General features: G+C 44.4%; 1 protein-coding gene across 2 annotated transcripts in view; it reads left to right on the top strand.

Moving 5' to 3' along the window:
- Positions 1-10,184, top strand: part of ADAMTS2 (ADAM metallopeptidase with thrombospondin type 1 motif 2) — a 198,225-nt gene extending 188,041 nt beyond the window's left edge. For both annotated transcript variants that reach the window (XM_072872025.1, XM_072872026.1), the window contains exons 21-22: positions 537-626; positions 4,970-10,184. In XM_072872025.1, the coding sequence (XP_072728126.1) occupies positions 537-626; positions 4,970-5,433 (554 nt within the window). In that variant the 3' untranslated portion in view covers positions 5,434-10,184. The remainder of the gene's footprint in view (positions 1-536; positions 627-4,969) is intronic.
- Positions 10,185-16,158: the final 5,974 nt, after the last annotated feature.

Below are 16,158 nucleotides of genomic sequence, written 5' to 3'. Positions count from 1 at the left end.
TTTTTTTAAGCTATAATAAATTTGTTCCTACTTAATCCAGGACACAAATGCCTTTATCCTTGTTAGCTTTTCAGCTGTTTGCAAATGATACTTGTGAGATCATTTTACATACTCCTATTATTAAGTAATTCGTATTTTTCTTTTATTCCTGATATATTTCTCAGGGTAGCTTTTGATTCCTAATTAATTAGAAACAAGCTGTCAATTATGGTCTCCAACAGAAAGATTTTGAAGAGGCAGTATAACTAAACTAGACTGGATATCTCTTAGGACATACTTAACGCTGCTGTGAGAAGTACTGCTGGAGAACTGGCCTTCAGGCTGTCTTCAGTGTTGGCTGTCGAGTGCTGGGCACGTGTTGTAGCAAACTGGCAAAACAACACCCTCTGCCCAAAACTACACAGCCTGGTCATAATCCCCCCCAGGCTCCTTCACCATCGGAGCCCACTCGCTCTCTTAACTTATCCACTTCTGACAGGTCAACTACTTAATGCTAACATATGTTGTGTTACATCTTTTTTTTTCCTCTATTCAAGGAAACGTTTCTGATCCTTCAAAGAAAACCTACATGATACAGTGGCTGTCAAGACCTGATCCAGACTACCCCATCCAGAAAATATCTTCAAGTAAAAGACCCATTTATAACTCTGCCTTTGCCCTTAAATGCATGCCACATCGAATGTGGACTTTGCCTTTTGCTCTCTTCTTCTCTCTATGCGGAAAGTTCCCTTGACTTTGCCAAGTTTAAATCTTGGGCTGAATCTTTTTTTCACACCAGGCACTTGGTGCTCGGTGTCTTTCTTCTCTGGAGCTTGCGTAGCACTGGTGGTGGAGGTCTTGAAGTGTTGGATGTGTGAAGTTGGATCTCCACAGTATGTTGCAGTCCTCTGAAAGGGAGCTGGGATCGGTTTGCTTGTTGCTTGGTGATGGTGAAAAAAGGCTCTTACTGGTTCCTGATGTTCAGTTTGATAGCAAAACTGAGAACTTATTGTGAATGTGATCACATCACAATAATGACACCTTGTAGTGCTAAAGTTCTCCTTTATCTAAAAACCCTAAATCTCATAACTCTCTAGTTTCAGTTAGCTGACAGGGTAGTCTGATGAGTGAAATAATTTTTTCATTCCATTTTCCTTTGCGGTGCCGTTGCTTTACTCTCCCTTGCTGCTCATTTTTTATTCCTGACCCTCACATTTATGTTTGTAACCCATGGAGGGCTCACTGGGAAGCAGAAGCTCAGTTTCTGTCGGTACTTTCCGTGCTGCTATGACGCCGTCTGCTCTCACCAAACTCCTGGTGGTGATTGGAAATATTTTTCCTTGAGAAAAGCTGCATTCATTTATCCCGCCGCACAGTTTTTGCCAGTTTTGCGTACTTTCACTTTAGAAACGAAACCGAAGCAGAACAGGCATGGTCCATGTTGAAGGTTGCGTAGTGGTGTTTTTCTTAACCTGGCGGAGGCAATATGATGTTTTCATTGACTACGATGTCTCCAGCTGCTCAGCACGGAGCTGTTTATACTCATTACATCTTTGGTCTTTTTTCACCATGTGCATGTCTGACTTGACTGGTATGGTTGTATGTGTGCGTGTGTGTGTATGCTCTATAGATGTGTCAACTGGCAAACATAACAGTGTGAACTACTACAGAATTACCTCAATTTTTATTGCTTTTTTTGCTTAGAAGAAGAATTTTAGAAAAATGCCTTAATGTTGAAATGTAAATGGCATTAATTTACCAGATCCAGCTTTAAGTATAAACAGTACCCTGGTACCTTGAGTTAATCTTCATATGGAGTGTTTTTACTTGAATGATAACTGTTAGAAGGCAGTAAATTTAATCTGGGGTTAATTTGCACAGTGCATATCCATATCTTCATCAAGACAGGATTGTGACCTGACTTACTGAAATTTAACTGGCATTCCTGCTTCACCTTCCGTGTTTGTGTTGAAGATCTGGAATTCACAAGTCATAAACCTGTTTGTGACAGTCAGTACCAATAGTAGAAGCGTATCAACTTTAAAACCGCGGTCTTGGAGCAAATTACTACCTTATTGCATTGATCATATTCTTTGGAAAAGTGGCATTTTTGAATCTTTGGGTCGTCAACAGTGTAGCACTTCAAACTTGTCATTATCATGTGATCACATATTTAAATTTTGCTGTTAATATGATAATTTCCTGAAACATGTTAACAATTTACATGACAAGGTGAAAAAGCAAAGACACGTATCTGGCACTGAATACTGTTATGTAAAATAATTGGTGTTTAACTGTATAAATATATTAATGACTGTTACCTTTAAATAGACAATGTTTAGTGATGTTTCAAGAGATGGGTGGCTATAGAGAATGGTGCAATAAGGTATCTGGGCATTGTGCACTATGTCTATATGCACTTTGGTTTATCAGGGATATTTTATTAGTGTTTTGTATGTATTTAACATAATATTAAAGATGTGCCAATTCAGTTTGCTTTTCAATATTTTTTTATGAGACTAATGTGTACCAAAGTGACTGTGAAACTGATTTATTTTTTTCTTACTGATGTTTTGAAGATATACTTCCAGTCTGTCATGCATACTGCAAGTAAAAATAAATAAAAGTTCAGCAAATCTGGATATTTTGGTTTGGATAGAGGATAAAAATTTCATTCTGACATTCATAAGTTACAGAGTTATTTATATAACTTATCAGATGTCACTAAACATATTACATAATGCAGTTTTATTTTCATGTATTTTTAAGCTTGACATTACGTATTTTTGATAGGAAAAAAAGGCATTTTTCTAAAGGTGTTTTTAGTGATTCTTACAAAGCCAAGAACAGATCTGCCTTGTTGAAACTACATTTAAATGTTATATCTGTTGGCTTTTATTTTGCAAGCCATTTGGAGAAGCTTGCATTAAGGTCATGCAACACAAGGCAAAATGTTCAAAGGGGACTCTACGTGGTATGTAAAAATATATATAAAGCTGTATAGGCACATGCGGTCCTTCGTATAGAGTTGTGCATGCAGATATGAACAGTTCCAGCTCTCAAAGACTGGTTTGAAAATGTCTCCAAACCCAAGGTACTATTCTTAGGTTCCTAAGGAAGGAGTTGTTCTTTATTTCCAGCAGCATCTCAGTTTAGCACTTGGAAAATATGAAAATGAACTGACACATTTGAAAATAGGAACCAGAATTTTGCTTTTCTGCAACAAATGCAACAATTGGGGCATAAATACAATGCAAGGAAGGTGTTTCCACCTTCCTCAGCCAGCACTTGCATTTTAAAGCAGCAGCAACAGTTACTAGTTTAATTTAGACTGGTATGTTTGCCAATTAAACACCTATAATGCCCTATTTTGTTGACGGAGGATGAGTGAAGAGGCAACACCTACACTTTCTGAGTTCACTTGATATCTCTGAATCTGCTCTGGTTCTCTACTTTGCTGTAAGGTTGCTGACAGGGTAAGTCAGTGTTCGTAGCAGGATGGTGAAATACGAGCTCCAGTAACACGCTGACTTGAGCACGCTGTCTGCCATCGGGTACGCTCTAAATAAAGGCGAGTAATTGGAGTTACTCATCCTTTACTGTAAGAGTAGGTGGAGATGTAGTAAGAGCAGCGAGAGAGGCAGAAGTGATTTCATCTCTGTCTCAGCACTCTGGTCACAGAGAAAATATTTTGTTACTGATTATGCCAAGTGTTGGTCAGGCTGCCTTTCTCCTCAGCCCTCTCCTCTCCTACCAGCCCTCTGACTCCTCTGTCTTTCAGCATGGGCTGGGTGTTGGGATTTTTCCTTCACTGCAGTTCCCGATAGTTCCTGGCTCCATCACTTCAACCTGGAGGCAGAGGAGCTGTAGAGCATGTGTGTAGGACAGAGGACAGGTAGCTTTCTCTCTAAGGAGCCTGCTAACCCCTCACCATCCATCTGCCACCAATTTATATGGTCCTCCACCTCCTCTGAGCAGAAATCACAAGGGCTTGAGTAATCTCTGAGTAGGCTTCTGTTTATGTTTCTCAGACAGTTTGGCCAGTTCACCCTTAACGCCTTAGCCTACATTTTGCCACCTGTATTTCAGCAAGATCAAGATCTGCCCTAACATCTCTATTATAGTATAGATTGTCTTAACAGCTGTTGACAGCTTAAAACCTATCGATTATCATTCTTTCTCTTTTATTACAGTTTTCCAGTCAGTGACACAAAAACTGGGACTTGTTACTGAGTCTCCCAGTCATTAATGGACTGGCTTGGCTCCATCGTGCTGGAGTTTGTTGTTCTGAAAATAACAGCTCCCTTCTAGGAGGAGAAAAGCCTTATGCTAAATGCACCACTTTTCTCTCGAGCAAGGGACATAGTCGGGCAATGCTGCTGTTTTCAGAATAGAGGTACCTGGCAAAAATATCATTGCAGTGGGAGGTGGATTAATTCTGAGAGTTACACGGTACACATTGAAATAAGACTTGACTTTCTTGAGACAGTCCCGATAAATATAAATTACCCCTGATCGTGGTTAGTCACTGTTAGATTGCAGAAAAGCATTAAAAGGAGCGAAGGAGGGGAAAAGAGATTTCTCAATATAAACCTTGACGACTTTCTGGGTGTTTAATGTAGCTTTAGCAACAACACAGCTCTATTGGTGTGTTTCGAACTCTAAGCCAAGGCAGAAACACAATTCATCGTGGCTGCATGGTCTTCAGGGTAGCGCTTCCAGAATGTGAAGCCAAAAATTAGAGTGTTACGGTCTATAGCGTGGATGGGGCTGGTACAAACAGTTCAGGTCGGCTTTTGTATCCTGTGAAGTGAGTTGAGTTTTAGGTTTAATATTAAGCCTGCTTCTGCTTATAGAAGGCTCATTTGCCAGTTGCCCGTCCCACTTTAAATACCAAACCCTCTGCCCACTGCCAAAGCTTCAGCTGTGTTTCTTTTTCTGATTAATGTGAAGATGCTCTTTATTTATCTGTTCCCTTTTTCTCTTTCAGAAAATCATTGTCAAGGAGACAAGTCAATGTTTTGTCGCATGGAGGTTCTCTCTCGTTACTGCTCGATTCCCGGTTACAATAAGCTGTGTTGCAAGTCCTGTAATATGTACAGCAACATAACAGAGGACGACAATGTAACTGATTCTAACGTAAATAAGAATAATGTCATTGAGGAGGAGCTCCTGACAACCCTCAGCCCTCGCACGGGAGAGTCCACCACGCAGTCTACCACCAGCCCTCCTCTTGTTTCCAAAACACGTGCACCTCCTTCCAATGCAACTGAGGAGCACCCAGAAATCAATGCGGTGGATGTTCCCTATAAAATCGATGGGTTAGATAACGAAGTATCACAGCACAACATCATTACACAGAGGAGGATACCTTATGAAAGGACAAGGAATCAAAGAATTCAGGAGCTGATTGCTGAGAAAAGGAAAAAAGAGACTCTTAGGAAAATAAACTAAAATGGAAATAGGGCACAAACAACGTTTTTCTCTTATAGAGATCTTACCAACATTGTAGTATTGCCCATGTCGTAGAGACTAAAAATGAGGAAAAATCAAAGTGGTGCTATGGCAGAGATGCCAAATTCTAAAGCCTACTATAAATGGGAATGACAGATTGTTTCATAAGTGCTAATCTGAACACTTTGACGGCTAGGTTTACAGGGTACGGTAGAGTATTCGTGCAATATCATTACAGCATTTCACTGACTCCAAACAAACCGTAATACCTAGGCCAGGTTAGCAGGTTTCTTTTTTATGGGCTCGTTTAAGTCTTCTATGCCTGTGTAAAACTGCTTGGGAATAGTCATGGGAGTTACACGTAGGATGGAGGAAAACAGTCCCAAGACATAATAAATCCCTTTAACACTGACAAGCAGGTGGTCAGCAATCCTGTGATGCTTCTGTGCATTGCATAAACCTGGGCACTAACTCAGCCCCCGGTTCAGGACGGTACTTAAGGACATGCCAGACTAAGCTTAGCTGACTTCAGTAGAGCTGCTCCTGCAGTTACAGCTAGGCATGTGCTTACATACCTTTCTTAACTGGGACTGCGTAAGAAAATATATAGAAAATTCTGTAACCGTATATTTATGTGTAAATTAAAAACTGGCAAACAGTAGTCTACATATTTCCATAAACAATTTCAAAGGATTCTCCAAAACTTTTGAATACATGCAAGACATTTAGTAGGGTAGATCCGGCCAACTTGGACTGACAACATCTTAGTCTTTCTGTTTACAATTATCCATATTTTTTATAGGTTCCTGTAATGCAACAGCCTCAGTCATCTTCGCTGGTTGGTGCTTTTTTTTATTGGTCTGATTTTTTTTCTACCCACATACTGTTTAACTTAGAGATGACTGGATTCTTGTTGCCTTTTCTTTGGTGCTTTGTTAAGAAAACATTTTTTTTTTTCTCCCATAGGATGAGGTTATTTTGGAGGAAATAATTTTGTATTATCTTCCTTTCCTTAGGACAGCTTTATTGGTGCAGAAGTGAACAATTGTTTGCTGTGCCCTTACATATACACGTACATCCACACACACACACGTGTACTCACAGTACCAGGTCTGCTAGAAACTTTAAGATTTGTAACCTGACAACCCTTTGAGTACTTCCTTTCCCCTCAGGGTCATCATGGTTTTCATAGGTCATTTTGAATTCCTGGTTGGAGATCAGAAGATGAACTCAGCTTGGCTCTAACACCACAGAGATGGGGACCGTGCACTGGGTCCTGCTGCGGGTGGCATCTGAGCAGTTTTTCTTCTGTCTCCTGGCTTGGACTCTTCTGTTTGTTTCCTCTTTGCTGGTAAACCTCCTGCAGAGACCAGGGCTTCCCTGAAATCCTCCTTTTACCACTAGGCAGGTCTGATGGCTCCTAGTTCAGATTTTCCAGTCTCAGAGTAAGATGTCATCCTCCAGCCTGAGCTGGTCTTAGTTTGAAGCAGCGCCAGTAATGAGCCTGTATATACAGTCACATAATTACTGGAAATGTGCTGAGTTTCCAGCAATGTGTAAGCTCTTCTGTGGCCCGGCTGCTGGCAAAGAGTTTCAGAAGTATTGCAAGGTGAACCACGTGTGGCTTCCTGCAACCCTGCCTTCTGCCCTCGACCACCACGGCTGAATGAGCTGCCCAGTCTCCTCTTCCGAACAGGCGAGTCCTGCTGGAAAGGAGATGAGAGCCTGCAGGAGCAGCAGTCTTTGCAGCACTGAGATGTTGAACTGTTCCGGCCTGAACTGTGGCCAGAAGGCTTTGAAGGACAAGACCTGGTATAAGAAAAAATTCTTTATGGAAATACTAGCCCAAGCAGAGAAGGAATGTTTTCGGCTGGTGTGATGGCATCAAGCGTCCCTTCTTACAGAGGACTGGGGTGATACACTTGGGTGAGTGTTTAGGACCAGCTCAGATAGTACAGGGGTGGGAGTTACACTGAAGACCATGAAGACCGGGAAGCACATAACGGGCCTGGTAAAAGCCCAGAGCATCTCCTGGGCCAAGCAGATGTGGCTCCAGATGTGAAAGCAGCAGCCAGCTCAAGCAACAAAGTAATCTGTTCTGTTTTTGAAAAGCAAAACTAAAGCTCCACAGTTTGGCAGCATTGAGCAGCGGTTGGCTGGGGCAGCGGCAGGAGTCTCACCTCAGACTTTAACTTTTAGACACTAAGCATTTTCCTGCAGTCGAAGGTTGCTTATCTTTAGTTGCCTGCGTGGTCGCCTTCGCTCACCCCAGCCCTGCTCCCTGGCCTGGGGGCCGTTACAGAGCCACGATGCACGGGCGAGCCCGGTGCTAGCCCCAGGAGCCTTGTGCCAAAGGATTTGTGGCTTCCTACAGACAGGACAAGTTTTAGTAACAGCATAGGGTCAGGTCACATCTGTGCAAAACAGAACAATGTAGTAATGAGCACTGAAGGGAAAAAAAACCCACCATGCTATTTATAAGCAAGGAAGACGTGTCTAAATCAACATCATTCCAGCTGCTGTGCCATGGAAGACACAAGATGTAGCTGGGCTCCCAGCCTGTAGACATAGTGAGTATTTCTTGCCTTCCACATTTCCTTTACACAGATGTGGTTAGTGTGAAACTCATCTTTTCCCCTTCAAGTTATTATCCTGCTTTTAGCTCTGTGGACAATAAAAATAAACCACAAGCCCCAGCTTTTTCATAGCCTAGAAGCACATCCAAGCATATGATAAACTTAGGAAAAACCCTCACAAACCCGAGGGTAGGGAGGGGTTGGGGCTTGAAGTTATGCAGGTGGGGAGATAGAAGTTTGCTGCCTGGATGGTACCAGTCTTACTCTCTGGGACTTTGTGGAGACCCATTTCTCAGACCTCCAGAAGCCTGAAATAACCCATCTAATAGCTTCTGTTCTTCCTTAGCATCAGGAATAGACTTAGTCAACCAGGCAATGTGAAGAAATGCCACAGGAGGAAGTGCCCACAGCTCAAATGCTGCCTTACAATAGCCTCTTCTGTCCAAAGGACTTCTAAGTGGTGTCCCAATAACAAGTGGGGCAAGAATTGATTTGGTGCAACTTCAAGTGACCTTTCTGCGAGCAGCATGAGGAAAGGCCTGTTCCAGTGCGGAGGCCCAATGTTTTAAAAGGTCTCAGCAGTTCTGTGCGGAGCATTTCCAGCTGCGTCTCCCAGTGGCCAGGACTGCTGTAGGCTGCACAAGGTCAGTTCGCAGGGGTTCACTCACTCACGTGTGGCATGGACGCCCTGGCTGAACTTGCAAAGCTGGTTCAAAGTTCAGAAACTTGACCGCTTTGTTCTTTCTCCAGAGTGAGTCAGTTTGCAATCAAACAAACCAAAAGCATTTTTCCAGATAAGGCAGAAACTTCTGCTGCATCTTGGAGCAGGAACAGCCTCCCAGAAGGCTGGTGTGGTGCTACGCTAGGTCTGGTGTTCGTTAGGAACCTGATGCAATGCCTAGTGGCATCTGCATTTAGGAAGGGCTTGCTCCCTTCTCAGTCTCACCTTTTGGGAGATTTAATTTGATTTATTTCTCGCTGATTTTAATTCTAGTGAATATTTCTCTAGCTGTTATTTGGGGAACACTGAAATGATATTTGAAGGAGCAGCTTCAGTCTAGATTGTTCAAGACAGTGACACACTGATGGATACAGACTGGTCCATCTCCTTATGGAGCAGAGCCACCAGCTGCCTTCTCTTTACAGTCTTGCTGTATGAGGGGGAAAAAAAGTCTCTTCAGGCCAGGCAAAATGCCTTCTTTTCAAGCTGGTGTGAGTTTTTCAGAAGGTTTTTTTTTTCAGCAGTTCCCCATGATGGTGGTTTCCTAAGAACATGTACCTCACTTCTACTGGAAAACAGAGAGCAGAGCTCTATTGATAAAGAAAAAGCCCAAGGCAATAGATGGGCTTTTGCTCTCAGCTGATCTTCATTCCTTGTCATACAGTGGAAATTCTGGTCATTTTTTGGTTGGTTGAACTTTGACAGCTGTTTCCTCTTCTCTACAATACTGTAATTGGGCAAGAGCATCATCGTAGTGTGTCTTCTGTAACCATTTTGCTGTTGCCCAGGTGCTGAATTTTGAGACATAATGAGCAGAGAGTGGTATTTTAATGTAACCTAATCCCCAGAAACTAAAGCAGATTTAGACGTAAGTATGTTCCTGCAGAGACCCTCTCGGAGATCTGAGAGCTAAAGCAATGTGCTCCCATTAAGCAATGCATTTTGTGATCTAACTATGCAAGTACACGGCTTTCTAAATGGTCATTTTTCTGTTGGTCTAAACTTAAAAATCCAAGTGACAGCCCCCCCATGAAAAAAAAGATCCCAAACCAATTCTGGTTCCTTTGGCTCCAATCTACTGCCATTTTTTTCACCAACATTTCTTTTAAAATTTCTGTAATCAATTATGAATGCATCACTTTTTATATTCATATATCCATTCAATATTTAGAGTCTCACAACATCTCCATAGAATGCTTTCAGATATTTCAAGAATTCTAGAAATGGTGCTTTACCAGTACTCAAAGGGTTTTATGTTTTATTTTATTACGTAATGCATTTAATGTCTTATTTACTCACCTACAATGCACAGTATTAGCTATGTTCATCTGAATATCTGTATGCAACTTCCATTCACTTACATATGCCTTAACACAAATTGCAATAAATAGCCATTTCTTGTATATTAAAAATGTATATACAAATTAGAATCTTTAATTTTATAATTTATTAAATTCAAAAGTCTGTGTTCTTTTGCAAAGTGTTTTACTTTTCCCTGTGCTTTTTTCTTTGAAGTAACGTTATGCAGAGATGCTGGGGGAGGAAGAACCAGCATCTTCAGACTCAAAACCAATTCAATTTCTAAAACTTTGTCTTAATGAATTGGGATTGGGATACTTGCTGCCAAAGTCCTACGTCCTTATTACAACATCTGTTATCCAAGGCCAAATATCATGAAGTCACTGGACCAAAACCTGAGTTGATAACTGCGCAGAAATTAATCAAACTCATTTAAACCTGCTTGAGGCTCTTAGCCTTTACATTCGGTTGAAATCCATCCTGGTCCATGTATCATCTCCTTAAAAGGCTCAGTTATTTGGGCTTCTATTCAGAACTGATGAGCAAATTCTGCTTTGCATGTCCCATTGATAAAATAATTGCTTCTTTCCATTAAATCTTTTGCATACATTTTCCTGCCATATCCTGCCTGCTCGTAGCCAGTTCCCTTTAAAGCGTAATTGAATCTCTCCCATCTAATTGAATTTTGTTGCTTGAGGATTTGAAAGATCCCCGCTTACTTTGATTACTCAGTTAGCACCACACAGTGCATTCAAGCCCACCATGTTCTTTAATCAGGTAACGAACCACCTCAGCATTTTCAATACCGAAAAGACATTTACTTACTTAAATGCTCTGATAAAACAGCGGAGCAGCCAAAACCTGGGTTTCATTTCATGGGACAATTCATATAATATCTAATTTACAGCTGTGACAAGGGTTGTTGGCTTTTGCTTTCCCAGCCCAAAGATTTGGAGATTTTTAGAGTGGCCATGGTAAAGGGTCTTACGTCCGTAGCCCAGACACGACAAACGCCCGTGGTGGGTTCAAACACATCCAACACCCCTCCCTCCCCGCCGTCTTCCTCTCTGTGTCTGAAATGCCTAAAGATGACAATTACAGGAGGCCATCTCTTCCTCTCCTGGCCTACATCAGCTTTTTAGCACCTTTGCATCTATTCTTCAGACGTGGGCAATAACTGGTGCCCATGTGGGAGCCCGGACAGACGTACACATGCGTACACACGCGTACACACGTGTACACAGGGGCGGCTCTGGCCCTTCCAGGTGTTAAAGCTCCTGAGCATCATTTCCCTGGCATGGGCGTGATGCCAAATGCAAAGGGAAGTGACAGGATTTTTTTGACTTAAAAATCTACCTCATCTCTAAGGGGAAATATTGTGGTCATCCCCTGGGCCCTGCTGGGGGACCGTCACTGCTTTGGAAAGCCCATGAGAGCTTAAGGCCTCTTTCTCCAAGCGTATTTGAAGATGAAAGCAGGTACCTGCCGTGGGGCTGGATGTGCCTGGGAAGCCATGCTTTGGGAACAGCTCTGTGAGTGTTTGCTCCAGGAGCCTCATCCAGTTGAAGGCGTCATGCTCATTCCCCCAAAATCGAGTGACCCAGCTCGGGTCTCATTGCAGATAACAAATTCCTTCTAGGAAGCCTGGCACTGCAGGGACTGCAGGATCACAGCGGGTTAAACAGCGCTGAGTACATCACTAGCAAGGATCCATTTACCCAGCGCAATGCAGCGTGTGCGTTAAAAACAGAAGCTCTCTGGCAGTGGAAGGAAAGGAAACGTTATCCTAAAAGAGAGAAGCTGCAGGAAAATCTTCTATCATCTCATTCACATAGACGATGTCCGTACAGTATCCTACTCCCATGGCATCCACAAACACCAGATGCTGGTGTTTTGCCTGTTCCTGAATACAAAGCCATGCCTGGCTCTGTGCGTCCCCACAAAAGCAAACCCACCATGTGTGATACATTGGCAGCAAGCCAGAAGCTAAATGCCCAAACCATGCATTGCGCTGCAAAATGGGTCTCAACATTTGCAACCTCTGTCTTCTGTGCCTGAGGACCCCATCCCGAGAAGGTGCTGAGAGGACACCCCACTGTCTTCATGGGAACCACTGCTCTGGCCTTGGAAGAAATAAAATTGGCTCGTGCACTGCTGAGGCTGTAATGGGGCTGGTGCTGGGCATTATCAGGGGGATCAGCTTTTTGATATACAGCATGAGTTAACTTACGGTGTGTGCATACACTCCCCTTCCTCATGTGCAAGGGGATCCCTTGCTCATGCACCGCAGTCACAGGCGCTGCAGGATTACCTGGAGGGCAGCTGGTTCAACAAAGACAGCAGGAATGGGTTAAGGATGGAGTTTCCCAGCAGAGGCCCTCCAAATCCACTTGCAATCCCACTACCACCAGTGAGAAGTAGCTTGGGCAAAGCAAGGAGCCCTGTGCTGGTAAACTAGAGCCTCCCTGAGCAAATATTCCTGTCTTGGAAGAAGGACTTACAGCTTGGTGGTGCAGAAACAGCAAACAGAGTAGGGGAATGCCATGGTTGGCTCTGCGGAGCAGCCTCTGAAAAAAAAGGCATTTCAAGGAGCAATTCCAGGCCAGGAAAGCAGTTATTCAGGTTATTCTCAATTACACCAGGCAGAATGTAGCTCCTTCAAAAACTGCCGTGCAAATTTGACTGCCCCATCACACAGCACAGGAGGGTACAGCGTGATTTCCAGCTACCCACCCAGGAGCTGCTGGCTCAACACTTGGCTTTGCTCTTAGGGGTTTAAAAAGTGGTGCAGAGCCCTTCTGGAGGCTGAACGTCTGGAAACCCCGCTGGAGCTGCGTGTGTGTGCATGTGGATGTGAGCGTGTGCATTGCTCTCCTGTGCTCTCCCCCCTGCACCCCTCCCCACTGTCCTTCCACAATCCCTCCTTCATTAGCAGCTTTCTAAAGCCAAGCAGGGACCGAAGCAACGGGGCCACAAAACCACATCAAGTACAAGCACTCTTCTAAAAACTCATTACAGCGAGAAGCAGAGCAGGATGACACATGTGGGAGAAACCTCATCATAGTTAATCTGCTGGGTTTTATGCTTCATCAGCAGAGTGCTCCCGCCAGCCTTACGCGATGAAATTGCACTTGGCATCCGTGCTACCCCGAGCAAAGCTTGGGTTCCCGGCAGACTGACGATGGAGGACCCACTCAGGCTGCTTTGCCTCTCTGGATGCAGAGTTTCTAGTTGAGTTACCACTAGATGGTGGCACGGCACAAGAAGTACGGTTATGAAACAGCTGCTGGCCTTTGGTACCAGGGTGAAAAAATCCCTCGATCGGGTGAAAAGGGCTTACTGCACCCCAGCGTTGCAGGAAGGACCGGGGGGAGTAACACCCGCTCAGCTCAATCCCCACCGCAGTGCGAACATATTCGAAGATGCTTTTATACTGGTCTGAAGAGCAAGCATGAAGCCTGGAGGAGAGAAACAAGAGACAGCAGCAGCAGTGGAGAAATAGAGCTGTGATCAGCCCCGCCACCCAAACCACAGAAAATAGTTCAGGAATTAAGTTGTTTTCTGGGAGTGCTAGTTCTTAGGGCGTCTAAACACAGCCCAGCTCCAGCTGATAACAGAAAGTTTAGAGGGTAGTAACACTGCAGGGTTTTTTCCACTGATGGTTATCATTAACTGGTCTTGCAATTCTTTTAATCAGACAAATCTCTTTTATTAAAGAAAGAGATGCAATAGCTATGGGAAGATGAACTTGTCTCGGATGAGCCAGCAGCTTGGAGTAACAGCCAAATGCTGATCAGTTTGTAACAAATCAGTTATGCAGTGAAAAGGCGTCTGTTTTCTGTTTGCAAGTGACTGGGATGTTCCTGCAGTTGTTCATGATCAAGGAATCTGTCATGCCACAAAAGTCATTTACGGCACATTTACTTGAATTGTTTGAGTCCTCTGTGAGCTGTGCTGGGGGGGGGGGTCTGTGGGACTGACCGGCACAGCTTCCAAAATAAAATCAATCTCTGTATTTAAAGGCTGGAGATCCCAGGGCCTGAAAAATGAAAGCCGGACTTCTGTGCAGTTGAGGTCTTCAGAACAAAGGGAAGCAAAGGCGGCTTTCCTGGGAGCTAAGCAGCCACCCACTCTTCTTCATGCTGCGTCGGTATTCTAACCTTGGTCTGTCTGGGTTTATTTTCAGCAGGAGGAGAGGTGGATCAGTAGCACGGCAAGTTCAGACCCCTTTCCCCCACCAGCGCTGCCAGAGGGGGTTTGGAAAGGAGCTACGCAAGTGAAGTGCAGCTCTCCTGCAAGGCCTGACCGGCAGGAAACAGCTTGTTGCTTGTAATACGTAACGGCATTTGCACGGCTCGCTGCTTCCCTTGGTACAGATTTCTCAGATTTTCTGGCTACCGCCGGCGTCCCCGGGCCACCCTGATGGGTGCTGGCTTCAGGCAGCTGCTGCGAGCGACTTGGCACCCTGGGCTGCTGGCAGCATGGGGTTTTCCTGGGACCCTGGGTAGGAGAAGGCTTTCAAGTGATGGTAGCACAGGGTCCTCACCGAGCCCTGCCACCATCGACAGCACCCAGCTTTCCAGCCTCTTCATGGGGCATGTCCAAAAAGGACAAACCTACATCAGCGTTCAGGCACTTTGGGATGGTCAGATGTTTTGTTGGAGTCTGAATGTGCATTTCTATAATCTAAAATGATGTATGGAAAAATGCACGCATACAAAGATACAACGTAACCTTATGCAGACCAGTAATAATATAAACATTTATATTCTTTCAAATAAATAGCCTGGACTGGATTCCCAGGGGAAATCGCCAGCGAGCAGCCACTACAGTTTGCACTTTCTGAGACTTCAAAGTACTTTAAAAATGTCCACACCGGCACCGAGCTCTCTGCGGGCCGAGGGCAGCCAGCACCGATGAGAGCCGGGCTGACTAACCCACGACACCGGCGTGTCCTAGAAACTCCCAGGGAAGGCTCCCTGGAGTCATTTTCCGAGCTTAATTGAAATCCCAGGGAAACTGAGTGCCTAAATCACTTGGAGCCTTTTCAAAGCTTCCCAAAAGGACTCCACCCGCGTTCCCAGCTGGACGGAGAGCTCAGCTCCTGCAAATAAGCCTTGTGCTAAATGGTGACGGGCTGCAGTAACCCAGTCCTCCAGCAACCGGTTCCTCGCTTGCAAAACACCTAAGAAACACCTGGTAATTTCCAGAAAATCTGTGTGCATCAATTATAGTGTTTGTACAAGTACCCGCCACCAGTTACCGTGTGAGCTGCAGTCAAGGCAACAGCTGTGGGTGCGACATTTCTAACCCAGCTCTGTCTAGTTAATACAAAACCAGCTCATTAATGTTTCACAGGAATATCCTTGCTGCATACCGTAGCAGCTGCTTGCTGTAATGCATGGGAGGTTAACGGGCTGGGGGATATAATTAGAGAATACAAATCATCTGGAATCTGGCACAAATCGGGTCAAACTGTTTTCCTTTCCTGAACTGTTAATGACAAACATGCAAGAGAGAAGCAGCTCGCTGGCTTGGAGGTGCTCAGGGTCACGCTAACCCCGTACCCCATCCCTGGCAAGAGCCAACGCTACAGCAAAGCCCGGCGTTACCATCGCTCCCTTCCTGATGCTCTCTGACGTTATTAGACACCGGCTTGCAGCATGGGAGCAGGGTGGCAGCATTTTCCGATCATGGACCAGTCACAATATTTGCTAGTTTACCGAAAAGCCTTGTTTCTGCAGGCAGGAGTGTGGTAGGACCGCATGTGTGGGCCGATGGCCGTCCCTTTGCGATGCCGGTGTCTTTGGGTGCTGTGGCTGCTCCGGGAGGAGGAGAGGGCAGAGATGAGGGGAGGCAGAGAGCTTCCAAGCAAGGTAAAAACTGCTTAATAAAAAGGAAAAAAAAAAAAAAAAGGAAAAAAAAAGTGAATTTACAGTTCTACTGGTTACTGGGAAAGCTTGAATCTGGCACCCCAAATGTCCCTTGGAGACCTCATAATCAGAAAGTGACAGGAATGGACCTCCAGGTTAGTGTCGTCTTGACCCGGTTCTGGCAGCAGGCACAGCCTCCCAGTGCAGGAGCTTGAACACTGGGATTTCTTTCCACCTGGGATTTTGCTACCCCGGC

Source organism: Ciconia boyciana, chromosome 9 (genome assembly GCF_034638445.1).
Source record: "Ciconia boyciana chromosome 9, ASM3463844v1, whole genome shotgun sequence".
Classification (NCBI taxonomy): Eukaryota; Metazoa; Chordata; class Aves; order Ciconiiformes; family Ciconiidae; genus Ciconia; species Ciconia boyciana.
Note: the sequence above shows the minus strand (reverse complement) of the source record. Positions and strands in the feature narration are given on the sequence as shown.